This window comes from Acartia tonsa, chromosome 8, assembly GCF_053477335.1.
Source record: "Acartia tonsa isolate MP-2025a chromosome 8, ASM5347733v1, whole genome shotgun sequence".
Lineage (NCBI taxonomy): Eukaryota > Metazoa > Arthropoda > Copepoda > Calanoida > Acartiidae > Acartia > Acartia tonsa.
The window spans coordinates 31,777,482-31,795,997 of NC_137267.1; the positions used below are offsets into that span (position 1 = coordinate 31,777,482).

General features: G+C 36.4%; 1 protein-coding gene and 1 long non-coding RNA gene across 3 annotated transcripts in view; both read right to left on the reverse strand.

Moving 5' to 3' along the window:
- Positions 1-924: 924 nt before the first annotated feature.
- The window catches only part of LOC145326717 (endoribonuclease Dicer-like), a 39,303-nt gene continuing 21,711 nt past the window's right edge, over positions 925-18,516 (reverse strand). For both annotated transcript variants that reach the window (XM_080170094.1, XM_080170093.1), the window contains exons 27-33: positions 18,185-18,306; positions 17,555-17,681; positions 14,738-14,792; positions 14,388-14,439; positions 13,875-13,963; positions 13,442-13,538; positions 925-1,063 (exon numbers count right to left, since the gene is read on the reverse strand). In XM_080170094.1, coding sequence (XP_080026220.1) covers positions 968-1,063; positions 13,442-13,538; positions 13,875-13,963; positions 14,388-14,439; positions 14,738-14,792; positions 17,555-17,681; positions 18,185-18,306 — 638 coding nt within the window. In that variant the 3' untranslated portion in view covers positions 925-967. The remainder of the gene's footprint in view (positions 1,064-13,441; positions 13,539-13,874; positions 13,964-14,387; positions 14,440-14,737; positions 14,793-17,554; positions 17,682-18,184; positions 18,307-18,516) is intronic.
- Positions 5,208-9,226, reverse strand: LOC145326723 (uncharacterized). Its single transcript, XR_013881942.1, has 4 exons — positions 8,473-9,226; positions 7,616-7,687; positions 6,835-6,894; positions 5,208-6,074 (listed from the first exon to the last, which is right to left on the reverse strand). It is a non-coding gene; the product is annotated as an uncharacterized LOC145326723 (long non-coding RNA).

An 18,516-nucleotide genomic window follows, 5' to 3' on the forward strand; every position in this document is an offset into this window, starting at 1 on the left:
AAAAAAATATTTTTTTACTTTTTACTATTTCCATATTTAGGGCAAGAATATTAGATTAGATATTTTCGTTTTAATGTTTTAATTAAAAATTACATAGAATTTTATTTTTATTTAAAAAAATTTGTTCATGAAAGATAAATCCTTCTATTTCTAAAAAGAGGGAAATTTTTTTCATAATGAACATTCAGCTGATTCTGACCGCCCAGGGCTGTTTGCTAAATATCGCTTTTCTTTTTATTCACATTATTATTTATGATTGACTTACAAAAAGCCCTAGGCGGCTTTTGATTTTCGTCTGCTTCTAAATTTAGGGATGGGGAAGTAGTATTTTACCATGAAAAAGGGGTGAGTATTCATCCTCTTATCCTTTTTCCTTATGGATTAGATATTTTCGTTTTAATGTTTTAATTAAAAATTACATAGAATTTCATTTTTATTTAAAAAAATTTGTTCATGAAATAGGAATCCTTCTATTTCTAAAAAGGGGGAAATTTTTTTCATAATGAACATTCAGCTGATTCTGACCGCCCACGGCTGTTTGCTAAATATCGCTTTTCTTTTTATTCACATTATTATTTATGATTGACTTACAAAAAGCCCTGGGCGGTTTTTGATTTTCGTCTGCTTCTAAATTTAGGGATGGGGAAGTAGTATTTTACCATGAAAAAGGGGTGAGTATTCATCCTCTTATCCTTTTTCCTTATGGCTGTAATAAAGGGGACTGTTGTGAACGAATAAGAGCAAGTGATTTTAAGCACCTTTTATCAGAGAACCTGAGTTTTATTTTGGTGAATATACAAGCTAGGTTTATGTTTAATATACCCAGTTATGTTGACAAAAAAAGTTTCAGTATGGTTTTATATGAATTTTTTCTTTAAATGATGAGCATGTTTTGGCGTAATATCATCAAATGATTTGTTTCGTGCATAGTTCCCTTTAGGTCTTTTGACCCAACACAATTAAAATCTTATAGTTTTCTATTCCTAAGATTGTCAATGGCTGTCTTGAAATCATCTGGGGAGCTTCCCGGACAAAAACAATTTATCCCCATCTTCGCCATTACCTATCCAAACAAAATAAGATTTCATCGAATATACATATGATATAATAAACGTTTAAGTTATTTTAACAGGTAATATAAACATATTTTCATATCAAATTTATTATAAAATTTTAGTTGCTTTATGTAACGCAAATTTGTTGTAGACTTTTAAAAATTCATCAACAAATCCATTCCAAGACAGTTGCGGCTGTACTAGTGATGGGAATCCGGATCCGGAATCCGAATCCGGAATCCGGAATCCGCCCAATTTTCGGCCAATTTTGGAATCCGAATCCGGATCCGGAATCCGTTTTTTATAGCGGATTCCGGATTCTAAATTGGTAGGCTAAAATTACCGTCTTTTCCTTACAACTCCCTCTGTTTGAAGGCAAAGATCAAAAAAAAATTTTCTACATAACAAATTTTAATAATTACTAATGTGATGTAAATGTTTGTTATGCTGGAAGTCAACACTTTAAACAAATAAAGGTGTGGTAATCAACACCCAAGTTTATGTATCCCTATCCCTGTTCACATTCCTATACTTCTCTGGCTGAGTCAGACCTCCACTTGTAACCGCCACCATACTCCATCCTGCTGTGTTGAGGGCTAGTTGATTGTTGCAGGCCAAAGAGTGAATACGCTTCCTCCCGTCTGCATTCGGTTAGATACAAGCCTATATGTCTAGGCTGGCGGTATCTATATTTCCCACGTGTTCAAGTACGTCGTTTCTTACCTAACTAAGAAACAGGACGTCCAAGCCTTTAATTGATATCATATTAAATCTATCCTATAATAATAATCCCATTAATCTGCCTATTTCTAACCAGTTTTAATTGTTTAATAAATGTGTATTTTTTAGAAATACTTTGTTAGATTATTGATTATTAAATTGTATCGGAGCTACTCTATACTCGTATTCCAGTCTGTCTGTACATCCCCTCATACGTCATTTTGGCGCAGTCTTGTCTACCACTCATTTTTTGAGGGGGGAAGGTTTAGATAATTAGCGTACAGACAAAATTAAATTGTAAAGTAGCTTCGATTGCAAAGTGAAATTAATATTTTCCTGATAACTAAGTTTATTCACGGAAACGGCTTACAGTAACAATTTGTTACAGAATATTTATAATAATTATTTCGTGGCAAACTGCCAAATAAAGATAAAAAGGAACCCGCCTTTTATTTTCACACTAGTATTTAATTTCACACATTTCCATATTTTCTCCTTAAAACAGGAAGAAAGGGATATTCCCAAGTTCTTAAAAAGTTTCGTGGTAGACAAATCAGTGTTAACGAACACTACACTCCAGCACCATGACCGATAAGAAAGGTGAAACTGATAAAACCAAACCGCCGCCTCCGCCGGCTCCGGCCGTCTCTGGTACCTCGCAGCAGCAACAGCAGCAGCAGGCTGACCCGCTTTCCCCTGAAAAAATCAAAGATCTCATATCGGAAGCGTTAAATGATAAGTTAAACGAATATTCGTCACATTATAGAGATTTAATAAAACAAGAATCCGAGATTATGCAGCTCGAATTAGAAACAAAATGGGCAGGGTTTAAGGACACAGAATCACATCGCAGATTATTAGCCGACACCGACATTTTGGATCTAAAACGCAGAGTATCAAAACTCCCAGCGGACGGAAATCTTGGCCCATTGTTTGCGGAAAAAACGTTAAACGAAAGTCTTAACATGACTCATTTTAACACCATAGGTGATGATTCAATTAATGCCACTTTTTATGACCGGATATCGGTCCAGCAAAAGATAAACGTGGTTGAATGGGTCGCCAAGGATAGGATGACAGCCCCAGGTTGTATGGCCTATTCAATTGTAGGCTTTATAGGTCCGGCGGATAATGACAATTGGATGAATGTAAGAGAAACTTCTCTAACTGAATATGAAAAAACCTTGCTAGAAAGGATTCCCTTTATCCCTGATAGGATTAAGTCGTTAGAACCCCTCCGTAGACCTACAAGGTCTGCACCCAATGTAGCAACAAGACCCTCTACAAGAAATACGCCAAACACAGGCACAGCCGCAACGGCAACAACTAGCGCCGCCGACGATGACTTTATTAAAGAATGCTTTATTAAGGGACAAAAATGGGATTCCGATTTTGCGAGGGATGCCCCTAGGTGGGACGGTAGGGCTGACTTTGATAACTTCTTTTCTAATATGTGGAGGGTTGCAAAGACATACAGAATCTGTGACCCAATTCTTTTTAAGGATATTTTATACCAGCGAATTTATGACTCTAGAGGGGAACGATTAGGAGACTTAATTACGCCTGAAAGAAATCAGGCCTTATCTGCTTTAAGTTATTACCTGATGATTAGGAGGCTGGTCACTCCTTTCTCGGATCCAGAAGTAGCCTCTCAGTACTTCTACAACCTAAAACAGGAGACTAATCAACCCCTTGACACCTATTTTGAAAACAAACTTAGGGTGTTCAAACTCATGAATCCTGGCCTCATACCTAAAAAGAAGTGGAAAGAATTCTATCTTAACGTTAGCAAAAATCTGCTGTATACCAACCTTGCCATAGACATGGCCAATTATGTTGAGAGTATGCAATTTTTGGACGATTACAACGCTTACTTAAATAAACTTATTAATCTCGGACAGAGATACGTTAACTGGGATGGGTCTGGCCATATTAGCAAGGAAAACCTTTCGGCTTGCTATTCTCAAGCCATGGAAATGTTCCTACCTAAAAATTCTGCGGAAACGAAAAAACAACCCATAATCAGTATTATCGAAGATAATATCCCCACTAACACGGCAATGTATAAAGAAAACTTAACCGAAGAACCTGACGAGGTTCCTTCTTGGGTAGACCATGAGGATGATCCTATTGCTTGGGATCAAATCGAGGGCGTTATAGGAGCCTTTAATGGGAGGAGTAAAAATATTAAATGCTGGCATTGTAATATCCCTGGCCATGTAGTGCAGAATTGCAACAAAAAGAAAGCTGGGGAGCCCCCAAATCCTGAGTCCCGCTTTGGTAAAACACGGAGTAAATTCACGCCTAGAAAAGCTCCAAGTAATAGTAATAAAATACCTGAGCAGTATGCGCGTAAAACTATCAACCAAATGGATCAGGAAGCCAGCGAAGAATCTGAAATAGATAAATATGTACAAGCGATTGTTAAAAATCACGTCCACTAAATGTAAAAGTGGATTTATGCGATATTAATTGTCCCTATCCCAGAAAATAAAAATTTGCTGAATGAGTTTCATATTTTGATATGAAAGATAAACAAAATATCCCATGCCAAGCTAAGCTTGCAAATTCCTTAATATCAAATATCCTTTGCCAAGCAATGCTTTGGCGCGAAAAAATAAAACAAATTATTGTTATTAAGTCTGACTAAGCAACACAAAATAAACTCCTCCCCCCTCCTTTCCCTATCCAAATGTAGCTGATACAGGAAATTGGGGGAAAAAGGGAAGTAACCTGAGGAGCATTTCACATGCACTTAATATTTCCATTTTTAAAAATCTAATAGTCTTTATCAAGAAGCTAATAAGTGAATACCTATTTTCTATTTAGTAGTATTTATTTTTAATATCGCATGACCTATCTAAAATGTAAATATCGTATATTTTGAATGTATATATATTAGAATCTAAAACATTCTAGTTCAATTTTTAACCGCTAGGGGAACTTAAGCGCATTATCTGTATATAAACAATGATTCTTGAGTTGAACCCTCAGTATCAATTTTATCTGAGAGTTGCTCACTCTTAGCCTCTGATTTTTGTAGCTGAAATATTTCAGCAATTATGTATAATAACTTATCCATATGGATAAATATTATTGCATTTTGTACAGTGACAATAATAGAACTATATTTAATTTATTATGTATCCGAAAGATGTCGCCTAGAATGCTACCGCGGTCCGTATAAGTAAATGATAAGATTAAGTAGGGGGGGGTCTATGGAAAATCTGTATAAATACAAGCAAATAAATTCTATTTTAGAATGATAAGATTAAGTAGGGGGGGGTCTATGGAAAATCTGTATAAATACAAGCAAATTTTCAAATCTAATTCAGTTGTCCTTCAGTTCTTTGTTGTTATCATTTACTCATTTTTGAGCTGCAACCAAGCAGCATTTAAAAATTAAAATCCTTAATCACTTGAGATGTGATTAATAAAATCTTAAAACATTTTGATTAAATTATTTTCCGCTAGGATTACTAGCAGAATGAAATAAAGTTAGTTCTATTAGCTTCCGCTAGGATTACCAGTGGAATAAAAAAGTCTATATAAAAGTGAATGCACATTATTAATCGAGGCCAGTTACTATCAAAGCAGTTACTACAAACCACATCCTATTTTTTTAAGCTGATTTCAGCATTAATTATACCCTAGTAAATATATATAAGCTTGTCCTACCCCATAGGTGGAAAAATTAAGTATAAATACTAACAATATCAGAATAATAAACCAGTCATCATTGACCCTCTTTATTATATTAACCATATCTAATAATTTTTGAGCTATAATTTAGCGCTAACCTTAAATTATTTGTATCGTGAATCAGATACTGACTAATGACACTATATTTTGTATAAATACAGATGTAAGTCAAAAAATAAGTCAGTCTGTTTTTAATGTCTTGTTAGTTGCAAGCTGAACACTTATTTTTAAGCTACTTTGTAGCCCTTCAATCTTTTAAAACTTTTTAGTTCAGTTTTATTCCGATAGGTTTCTATCATATATCCAAGTATATAAATAAGGACCCGTATAAAAATTAAGTAGTTTCTTTAGAACTATTAACATTCTCATGCTTATTGAGACATTTCTGGAGCTGAAAAGCGCTTGATAAAAAACTTAATGAAACCCAGAAAGCTATACAAAATTATTTTAACAATTAACCATATTGTTAAAACATTTCATTATTTAAAAAATTTCGACAGACAACTATACCTGGAACACAGGAAGTCTCTGTGTGAGGATTACCATCGTCTAACCGCTGAGGTGGGGATCTTGGAAAATATGCATCTTAGGCTTCGACTAAAAATATAATTTATTTTATAATGCCTATCTGTGCAAAACTAAAAGTTCTTAATCCCGTGGGGGGGGAATTCCTGCAACACGCTTTAGTGGATACAGGAAACAACTTTAGGTCCCTTATTTCTAAAGAAATCTTAGATGATAACAAAATCACATTCACCCCCGCCAATCTTAGCGCTTTGTCTGTAGATTTAAAACCAGTAAATATCATAGGACATGTAAGTTTAAAATTCAGCTTTGATGGGTCAGATAAAATATTCGAAGAAACGTTTTACATCCCTGAAATGACGTCTAAAATTATAAATCTAGGATATGAATTTCTCAAAGTTAATCGAATTAATTTATTATTAGATAAGTTCTCCTTCGAGCTCCCCACTGGCGAGCAAATCCCCATAGAAAATTCAACAATTAATATAGTTGAAGAAAGTAAAAATATACCCTTAATTCCTACAAATAATGTTCATACGGAACAAAACTCCCTTATCCCGGGAATAAATTGGAGTAACCAGGGGGGTACCGGGACATTAAAACAAAATAAAACATGCGTAAAATTAGCAAAGAAAACAACATTCTTGCCGGGGGGGAATACAACGGTGATAACAATTCCTATTCATCAGAAAAATAGGAAGCTGTATATATCCCCAAATAATTCTAAAATGACAAGCCATAACGGCTTAATGCTTATGGAGGGTATTTATAATGTAAATGAGAAGGGAGAATGTTGGGTAAATTTTGTTAATTTAGCAGGAAAAAATATTACCTTATTGGATAACGTTAAAGTTGGATATTGCTTTGAATTCGAATCAGATTCCCCAAATTCCTGCAATAAAAGTATTAATCAAATAAATAAATTATCAGGAACTACACTTCTTAAAAGAATTAAATTCATTAAAGAAAAATTAGATTTAGAAAATAGTGATCTTATCAAAAATAACCCAGGGATGAAGGAAAAGGTAGTAAAATTATGCCTTGATCATTTTGATATATTTTCGGCTGACGATGCCGATATCGGTAACTGTGATCTCTTACAGTATAAAATAGACTTGATCCCCGGGGCTAAACCTATTAAGGCTAGAAACATTCAGTTAAACCCATTATACGAAGCCAAATTAAAAGAACAAATTGAAAATTGGCTAAGGGGGGGCGTCATTGAGGAGGGCTACAGCGAGTGGTCCTCCCCAATCTTTGCGGTAAAGAAAAAACCGACGGCTGGGGGGGAAGGCAAGCTTAGGTTCGTTATCGATTTTCGTGCGCTTAATAGTGTAACACGAAAAATTAATTGGCCCCTTCCCCTGATTTCTAGTAATTTAGAAAAATTAGGCACTGGCAATGTATTTACCACCCTCGACTTGACTAGCGCATTCCATGCGCTAGCCATTTCGAAGGAAAGTAAACACTTGACCGCGTTCACAGCCCTTAACAGACAGTATCTTTTCAAGAAACTGCCGTTTGGACTGTGTAACGCGCCAAGTGTTTTCTGCCACTTGATGGACAAAGTCCTAACCCTTATCCCTGGCTTATATGAATTTATAATATCTTACCTTGATGATCTTATTATATTCTCAAAGAATGTTGAGGAACATCTGAAACATCTCAGAAAACTCTTCGGAGTCCTAAAAATAGCAAAACTTAAGTTAAATCTAGCCAAATGTAAATTCTTCACATCCGAATGTACATATTTAGGTCATATAGTCAGTTCCCAAGGACTTAAAATGAACCCCGAATATTTAGAACAAATTAAAAATTGGAGCAGGCCCAGGACAGGCAAGGAACTCCAGCGTTTCCTGGGCTTCTCCAATTATTATAGGGCCTATTTCCCATCCTATGCAAAAAATTCTTGTACCCTAGACGAACACAGAAACGATAAAATTATCGAATGGACCAATTCCCTATCAAAAGATTGGGAAAATTTCATAAATATGTTCTCAAATTCTATAAGTAAAGGCTATCCCCAGTGGGATAATCCTAACCCCTTTATAGTAGACGTAGATTTTTCTACGAGTTATTTCGCTGGAATTCTCAGCCAAAACCAGGGGGGGGAAGAAAGAATTATTGGAATATGTTCCAAAAAATGTAACGGGGCAGAGAAAAATTATCCAAGTTATAAAGGCGAATTAGCATGTCTAGTATTTGTTCTTAAAACCTTTCTTCATTATTTAAGATTTAGAAACTTTATTGTGCGTACAGATTCGATTTCCTTAGTTCATTACAAAAAATGGCAAAAAGGAACAATAAATGGTGTAACTTTGAGATGGATTTTCTTCATCCAAAGTTTTGACTTTACAGTAATTCATCGAAAGGGTAGGGACCATTGCAATGCCGACAATCTATCTAGAGGGCAATTTTTATGCAAAGAACATAAGGAAACCGATTGTGAAAAATGTACTAGCTCATTTACCTTGGATCCTTATGAACAGGATTGCCCATACCAAGACCAGATTTTTGAGTTACATTCGGCTTCGGAAGTCGGTGTGAACAATGTTTGGCAATCTGAAACACAAAAAGATCAAGTATTATCTGAAATTCGTAGGTGGATATTCGAAAAAAAAGAAGTTGTCGAGCTTTGAAAAAGCTGAATTAACCGGCCGGAAAGAGGTCCTTTTCAAATTAATAGAACATTTATACGTTATGGAAGGACTTCTAATATTTAGACAACCTCTTAGCAATGGAACATTCATTGAAAGACCCGTCGTACCCATTGGATTATATAATAAAGTTTTTGAATTGGCACATAATAATAGTATAGGTCACAAGGGGGTTAACGAAACAACACGCAAGATAAATGAAAGATTCTTCCTTATAGGAATTAATAAGTTTGTCGAATCACGCATCAAAAATTGTATTACCTGCCTAAGAAAAATAGGGCAGGTACCTAAACACAAGCAACCTATCACCCATTCAGCCATTAGTCACGAGATTTTTGGCCAGGTGTCCGTAGACCTTATCGGTCCTTTAACCCCTAACTATTTTCAAGGACAACATGTCCGTTACATATTTATCCTGGTTGACCTATTCTCTAGGTACATTATCGCTCACCCCATCAAGGACGCCACCGTGGAAAGCACGGTGAAGGTCATCCTTGAACAGGTGGTACCCATCTACGGCTTATTTCGGTCATTGAGAAGTGACAGGGGTACAAATTTTACTGGGGAAGTTTTCAAAAAAGTTATGGAAGAACTAGGCATCGAAACTAAACTTATTCCCCCAAGAAACCCTAATAGTAACCCATGCGAAAGGCATAATCAAAGCATTTATGCAGGTCTAAGATCCGATGACCGATTCGAAAGTAAAGACTGGGCAAGAAAATTAGCTTTGACCACTTTTGTAATCCGCGTTTGAAAATCTCTGAATGCGCTGCGTTTCTTAATATTACTAATATTGAACAAAAACAATTTCACCTGCTGCAAAAGGTTGAAAGAAAAATTATACCTGGAATTCGTTGCCACCTCCGAACCAGTACTCATTACTGGTATTGTGGCAGATATAGCCACATACATCTCGCTGCTCCAGCACTTGTAGAGATACCGAACCTCGTAACTTATGAAGACTGTTACACCATGTCCAAAACTAAAATATTTAACTTTGAAGGGAAATCAGTCTCAGTATATGAACACCAGATGTCATACACGCGTTTCCTGGTAAACGGGACACTTACTTACCCCAACAACATCCTTAACGGCATCGACCCCGCCTGCGAGGGGAACGGCGTAAACATTAACGGCATTTTTATCCCTGGGACATTTGAGGAAAAACAAATAGGGGTCCAGGCTGAGCCTGTTGAATTATTACAAACAAAAGCGGGCTGTTACCTGGGCAGTCACTGGGTGGGAAACAATTGTTTAGATCACAATCTGAGAATAGGCTACGATAGAATTATCTCAGATGATAAAACTGATAGCGCACAAAAATTCACTTCTCCTTGGCGAACGGTAGACATCTTTAATATTTCATTGTTTACATTTGAAGGAGAACAGGGTGCCCAAAAATATCTAGTGATCGATCCCCAAATTACTCTAGCACTAGAACTTAAAGATAAAAAACATTTTGAAAGTCTAATTCCCGAATTATTTTATTACAAAACTAATATTGATAACTTAATGGTATGGTTCACAAATTCTATAAAACCATATTTCCCACTCTTAAACGCTAAAGAAAAAGATGACATGTTACCACTAGAGATTTTCTATTCCTACCAACAATATAACAAATTAATTGTCCCCGAAACTCGCTGTTTACAGAACCATTTTCTGTCTAAAAGCAGTATTCAGACTCATCGTAAAAAACTAGTTAGGGCGCTCGGTGAGCTGGATTTAGTAATACAGTGCGATAGTCTTAAAATTAATGTTTCTTTGGGAGAAAATTTACCCTGTTTTGTGGATCATTTTTCGGTTTCAATCAATAATAAGACTATGGGAATATCACCATTTTCACGCAGATTGGTTAATACCACCCATTTAACCCCGACTAAATGTGCCGAAAATCCAATTTTCTTACATTTGTACCAAGGAAAATTCCTTGGTAATCAAGGGCAGGGTATGCAAATACTAAATGTAAATCAATATCTTATGGATAAACCGATTAGCTTATTTCTATATCATTCTTGGCAAAGCCTAGAAAAAACTAATTTCTCAGAAAGTGCCGAGGAATTATACCTCAGCCAACTTGCCGCAGACTCCAATAATTTTGAAGTAAAAATAACTGACTCCTGGTTTATTCAAACGTATCATAAGGTGGTTGATTTTCTATCCAGTACTTGGTATCATATAGTACTTGTAGTAGCAGCCATCCTTACAGGAATAGGGTCGTTATTATGCGTCGCTTTTATCATTTACATATTAGCCTGCACCAAAATTCACGCGTACAAAGAAGGAGGTACGAGTGAAACACACGAATTGCGGGATTTTATAAATAATGGGGAAAACTAATCCCCTCAAAAACGGACGACCTGTATCAAGCATATATACCTATAAAATTGTCGTCCCTAAAGGTCGTCTTTGTAAAAATATTTCCTTACTCGGTATAAGGAATTAATGACCCTTAATTTTAAGTTTATTATTTTTGTTTTAGGATATCCCAGGCGGAATTTTTCAAGGGGTTTTCACCACTCCCATGGGGCCGGTCACTCTTCATACCGTCGAGAATATGAAGAGGCACCCTTTTACAATGAAGAGGACTATTACTATGACAGCAATCATGGCTATCCCCAGGGCGGCCCTGAGGAAGCCTACTATGAACCTGATGAAAACAGGTATCAGCCGCGTGTAAAACCGCCGCGCAACCCTGAAAACCTCAGTGAACTGCAATGTGTCTCAAAATCAATCCACGTTTACCGCACCGCGAGAAAAGATGTTCCAAAGGAACTCCTAGACTTGCAAGAAAAATTGCGGCAGGCTAAAAACTTAGAAGCCAACGAATATTCAGATAAAGCCAGGCCTAGAACCAGGCCTCTAATGGAACAAAATAGGGGAGGGGAACCGCAAAAAAATCGGGTGGAATCGCCACCAAAACGTAGTGCCTCACCTGAATTGGAGGTAGTCGCCGTAAAATCTGCCCCAAAAGCGGTAGAAAAACGTCCGCCAACACCAACAGGCAGCGGCGGCCCAGTAGCCAAAAAGGCTAAGGTGGAAATTCAACCGCCTCCATTACCCCCTAAAAAGAAAGAGACATTAGCAGAAAGCAAAAGTGAGCCTAAGGCTTTTTGGGTGACCGCTGAGGAATGGAAAAAAGTCCTATCCTCCACTGTAAAAGAAGCAATGGAGGAAGCTCTTCTCCCCTTCCAGAGAAGTCTGGAAACTAAAATTGCTAGCAATGCTTCATTTGTTGAGAAAGCATATATACAACATGGCAAGCGCCTTATTGAAATTTCCGCAGAATTACTGCGGAACCGCAAAACTTTGCGCGACAAAATTCGCACCGTCTCTGAGGACTCGACCGTTGAGTTAAAATCACGAATGACCACGGTTATTGAGGCCACTAGTCGACTGTTGGACCAAAACTCTGACAGGGTAATTAAATATATTAATACTCGTTGTAATGTAATGAATGTACCTGGGCAGAATGTGGCAACCATAGAGGCATCTCTTCCCGCTGGGGACGTACCCCGGCCAGATGATGATGGAGTTGAGCTGATCTCCCATTATGGCGGTTCTGAGTGCTCTGATGAGTACAGGCCCACCGATAGAGAAGGCAATCCAGAGGTCCTGGATCCTGCAGAGGAAAACAGTGACACAGAGCTCGATGCTCAAATCAGTGAGCTCTTTCCATCTGGAATTGATCTGCCTGTTAATCCGCAGGCTGGCGCTGCCTCTGAAGATCCAGTAGCCACGGCTCCCTGTGAGGGCATGTTAGCCCTCCAGAATGCTGTTGCTCCAGAGCCTCCAGCAGCTCCAGAAAATCCTACTCCCGCTGAACCCAATCCTGTGGATATCGTAGAGAGGGCTATGGCCGCAATCGAAGAACCTGCGAGTACCACATCAACCCGCAGAAGCCGGCGTGCAGGTCAACTGTGAGGGAATATTTCATATTCCCTCAGAGGGGGCAAGTGTGGTAATCAACACCCAAGTTTATGTATCCCTATCCCTGTTCACATTCCTATACTTCTCTGGCTGAGTCAGACCTCCACTTGTAACCGCCACCATACTCCATCCTGCTGTGTTGAGGGCTAGTTGATTGTTGCAGGCCAAAGAGTGAATACGCTTCCTCCCGTCTGCATTCGGTTAGATACAAGCCTATATGTCTAGGCTGGCGGTATCTATATTTCCCACGTGTTCAAGTACGTCGTTTCTTACCTAACTAAGAAACAGGACGTCCAAGCCTTTAATTGATATCATATTAAATCTATCCTATAATAATAATCCCATTAATCTGCCTATTTCTAACCAGTTTTAATTGTTTAATAAATGTGTATTTTTTAGAAATACTTTGTTAGATTATTGATTATTAAATTGTATCGGAGCTACTCTATACTCGTATTCCAGTCTGTCTGTACATCCCCTCATACGTCAAAGGCTTCAACCAAGTAACATAGTGATAAATTAACGAAAAAAGCTATCCCTCTGTGACGGACGGCCTTTTAAAATACTGCTAGAATCCGGAATCCGAATCCGGAATCCGCCAAAAATAAGAATCCGGAATCCGCAAGAATCCGTCACTTTTTTTGACGGATTCCTTCAGAATCCGGAATCCGAATCCGGCCCAAAAATTCGACGGATTCCCATCCCTAGGCTGTACATTATACAATTACACATCTCAATTAAACCAAAATGAAGCATCTTAGCTACAGACTGTTACACTGCTTCAGCTGTCATTTTTTTTTTAATCGCAGGCTTTGTTGTAGATTATCGAGCCCTTCTGATCAAAATGAATACCTTTAAACAGTTTTTCTGTCCACAGAAAAGTAGAAATGCTCCTATTATTGCCTCTATAGAGTCGGACAAAGATTTGTCGCTGATATTACGGTAACTCCTAAAACAATCAAGCATATAAATAAAACTATATTTCATAAGAAACGAAGCTCCACATCTCCCCCTTCTTATTGAAATAAAACAAAAAAGAAGGAGGGGGTAGTTTTTTTCTTTTTGTCCAACATGCAATAACCAATTCCTATATTTTCTTTTATAAACTTCAAGGTCTAAAAGGAATTCTACAATTAAATTTGATTCTCCTAGAGTGCGACTATTGCAAGGACCGACGAACGGATGGATAGATTGAGTTATAGAGAAGCTTTAACTTCAATGAGAAAATTCTTTTTTGTTACATAGCGTTGCATATTATATAAATAGTTAAAATTAAAACGCATACCTGGTCCAAACTCCCTGTACCCCCTCAGCGTTGTTAAGAAACCGGTCTTTGGCCAGCTCTAAAACTTCATTCGTAGGTTTATCCAAATCCTAAATAACACAAAAGGATATCGGACTACTTCAAAATCTTGAAATCATGTACTATTATAATGTGTTATAATGTTTAATATTCAATTATAATGATGGCATGAGTAAAAGGAATGCCTTGGCCCATAAAAAGACACCAATCTCTACAATGAAGTCAGAAAATATGTTAAGGGCAAATTTATTCAAGTTGTTAATTTTTCTACTACATAATAAATTGACATTTATCGCATTCTATGTTTTTTTGGCCCCAAAGAGACCTATGGCACGTGCTAACATCCAGGGTTCAATTTTTTATTTTTAAATTTTACTATTAGTAGGAATTTGTCTGTAATACATTATTTTTCAGAAAGACACAGAGCCGGTTTTAATTCGTGAAAAAGAATCTAACTCGGAGCCAAACTGGAATAACTAATAACTGTTTATTCACCTTATCATTCAATCTCTTTAGCATAGCACCAACGGACAGAGTATTTCTTTTCCTAAAATTAAATTTATGTTTAAGACTCGCGTAGCTGAAGCAAAAGCAGTCATCACAAATTAACAAGAAAATGTTTATTTTATTGTACTTTAGACCAAAGAAGTGTATTTGATGAATTGTAATTAGAAGATATTAATAGTCAACTTTTGGCCCCTTAAGTTTTAAAAAAGTTTTCAATTTTTGACCAAAAAACTTTTTTCTTTTTCAGTGGGTTTGTATTAATTGGTATAAACAACTAGGTAGTGTTAAAGAATAAAAAAGTTGGATACAGGTAAATTTTTTATCATTAGAAAACTTACTTTTTATCTTCTATGAGTTCTGGAAACTTCTTATCCATTTCAATCAACCATTTATCTTAAATTAAAATACGAAAATTTTAAGGAATTTAGTTTGTATGAAAATTTGGATAAGGGAAGAAAAGACCACCCCCACCCATCTAAATTTAAGAGGGGTTTGACTTTTTTATCTTGACACCTCCCTTGGCTGTATAATGGTTGAGGGCCAGAGAGCACCGGTGTCCTGGATAGAAAACAGGTTTTTTTTGACATACGTCTTACAAGACCTATGTAGTCATGACCAGGAGACAATGACGGTTCAGTACATGACTTTCGTTAAATCACAGCTGATCATTTTTGTGGATTTTTTTGAAAATTACTTTTTTATCCAAAATTTCATAGTTTTTCCCAAAAAAATATCAATTTTCTCACATTTGCTGCTTAGTTAGCCTAAATTTACGCAAGAAAAGTATAATAAGTAACAGCTGTACTGAAGATTGTGCTATCACCTATAACAAGATCTTTCAGAATCAATGGAATAAGTTGAGTAAGAGTAAATTATTTTGAATTAAGGTTCAACAATAAATTTGTACGTCAGAACTGCTTTTAGCCTCCATAGGCTTTCACCTGGCTTTAACATGATTCAATCTATCTGACTTTGCCTTTGACTCCACAACATAAAGTTATTGCCCTCAAATTTCTTTCACTAAAACATTATCTCCTATCAATCCACATGTTAAACTTCTTGTTTAAAGACGTTAAAGTTACCATCCCTGTCCTTCAACTTTAACAAGTATTCCACTAAACAGGGTATCTCTCTCCACCCTGGTATAGCCAGACCTCTATTCTAGCCGGCTGACATGCTTCACCCAGCCTATAAATCTTGATGGAAGTCAGTTTAGAATTCTGACCTTGTTTGTTAATCAACAATTTCACACACTTTTGACTCTTTCTTTGTGGCACTTGTTTGCTATTGAACTTGTGGCTTGACTTTTGCCATATAAGGGGATAACCTCAATATTCAGAATAAACTTTCAAGTATTCTTACTTTTTACTTCCTTTGGTTTCCTATGAACCAACTACTGTCATGAGAGATCTTTCCATGAATGAAAGCCAAGACTGCCATGCATCTAGCTACATGGTCTTTAAGACTCCCTTGCCTTAGTTACTTCAGCTAAGAGCTCATATTCTCTCATTCTCTATTACTCAGAAATTCACCATGGTTTCCGCCTACTCTGCTGATTGAAAGTCAGGTGGGTCTATGATTCCAATTTTAACACCACTTGATAGACAAACTGCCCTTTATTTTTGCTTTGCTAATCCTACATTTTGGTCTTCCTGTTCAACACCTTCCTAGGTCCCTTTACTACTGGTAGCTTTTAGGAAGGGTAGTATTGATCTGCTTAGGACAAAGAACTTGCCTGTGTTTATTTTCAAATTGGATTTTAAGGTCGCCATTGGAAATCACACTTGAATAAAATCCAGTTATGATCATGTAACCAGCATTCACATTCACTCTAGTAATAAGCTACTATTATTTTCTTCAAGCTATGAGCCAAGTGCTTTCCTGTCAGTTAGCTGCTCTTACACTATCTTGAATACACTATCTTGCCAATTATTCATCCAGCTTAGAATCCAATATGTATCTATAATCATTCTGTAGGTTCACCTATGTAAAACCTTCCATGGTTCTAACTATGACATTTAATCAGTGGTAAAGACAAGCAGTGTGTACAAAAGGCAGAGACCCAATCAAGACCAGCTATAGACTGGTCTTTACACGGATTCCAGGTTCATGTCAAACACTTACAAGTGATAATCCCACTTGTTAAAAATATTAACCTTCTACTAAGCTCTTTTGAAACAAGGACTGGTTGTATATTCAATTGTAGCCTGGTATATATGGTAATATAGGACTTTAAACATGGCAACTGTGGTTGTGCATATATATGTTATACTCCAAGCAGATATTGTTTTGATGTTGAGACATCAAATCAGCCAGGAACCAATATTGAGCAGAATAACTTGTTAATATTTCAAGGAAACTTGTTTTAAAAATATAATGTGTCATGAGGCATGCAACAGGGACATGAAATATTTAAAAAAAAGTTAATTACAAGAGTTGTTTAGACATCAATTCAAATATTTACTTCAAATAACTCTTATTTCATTTCTAGATTACAAATCTTAGATTATTCAAGATTCTTAAAGATTTTGTTATTAATGATAACACAGTCCTTAGTTCAGCTGTATTTATTATACTTTTCTTGTGTAAATTTAAGTTACTAAGCTGCAAATGTGAGAAAATTGTGATTTTTGAAGGAAAAACTATGAAAATTTGGGTATAAAAGTAATTTTCAAAAACAGCCACAAAAATGATCAGCTGTGATTTAACGAAAGTTATGTACTGAACCGTCATTGTCTCCCGGTCATGACTATATAGGTCTTGTGAGACGTATGTCAAAAAAACCTGTTTCCTATCCAGGACACCGGTGAGAGGGTTTAAACCTTTGGTGTCGAGGGGTGAACGTCAAGGGGCGGTTTGATGCACCCCCTTCTGTACACATCCAAGACTCACACAGCTTTTAGTAAGGAACCAACAGTAACTTGTAAATTAGCTTTGGTTGAGCTCAAGTGACACTTGCAAAGTCATTTTTGCCTAACACTAAAATAAACTTTTTTCATCTGGCCGTGCAACAGTGTACTGGGTAGCATTACTGGGATAGAGCACTGCAAGTATATGTAGGAGTAAGGGATAGGGAAACCTCCCCCTCCTTATTTTCAATTTATTTCAAAATGTCAATGTTCGATAGGCACTTTAATGAAAAGCACCAAATTTACCTTTATTTGCGGTAGCTCCCGGTGAAAGAAAGGTTGTATGGGTGTTGATCTTAACAGCATTGACTGCCCCAGTACCCAGCTTCAGGTTATCCAACCCAATTCTTAGCAGATTTTTGTTACCAATAATCTAAAAAATGTTAACGATACTTTTTATAAAGTACACTAATTTGTATTGTGTAAAAAGATTGGATTCCAGCAATATTTTTCTTTTAACTGAAATCTTAAAGTTTCTGAACACACTGTGACATTTGTTGGCTTAAAACATTTGGGGTCAAGGTTGATTTATGATTGGTCAATACAAAGTAAAATAGTCCAAAATTTTGCACAACAATTTTAAGGGGTAATTTTGTATATCATAAATGTTGTATTATCCCAAAAGATACTTGGCTAGTTTTCTCGCAAAGCGTTAAGAGAGTACAGGCGGAAAAACAGACGTACAGAATAAGTAATAGATTCAAATAAGTGGAAGTCTAAAGTGCAATTGCTTACAGAACGACTATAGTAAAATTAAAGAAATGTATACATTAATCAAGGGAATCCAACTTAATTACCAGGTTAATCCATTAAAAACAAACGGACGTACGGACATTTTAAATCATAGCATAGCTACTCTACAAACAATGTTCCAACCTTTGATCTGGACGCAGTCATGTCCCCCTCAGTAAAGTTGCGTGTCTCCTCTTCTTGGCGTTGATAACTTGAATACGCGTAGAACATGAAGTAACCAACACTGTACTTCAAGTATACATCTCCTAGATACATACAAAAAGATAGATAAATTGATAGGTAGATAAAATTATAAATAGATAGATGGATAGATATATTGATAGATAGATGGATAGGTAGACTGAAATATAGATAGATGGATGGATAAAAATTTTTGAAATTGAAAAAAAAGAGGATAACGCCAGACCTTGAAAATATTTGGTTAAAATTAAGAACCCAATTTATTAGATGCATAG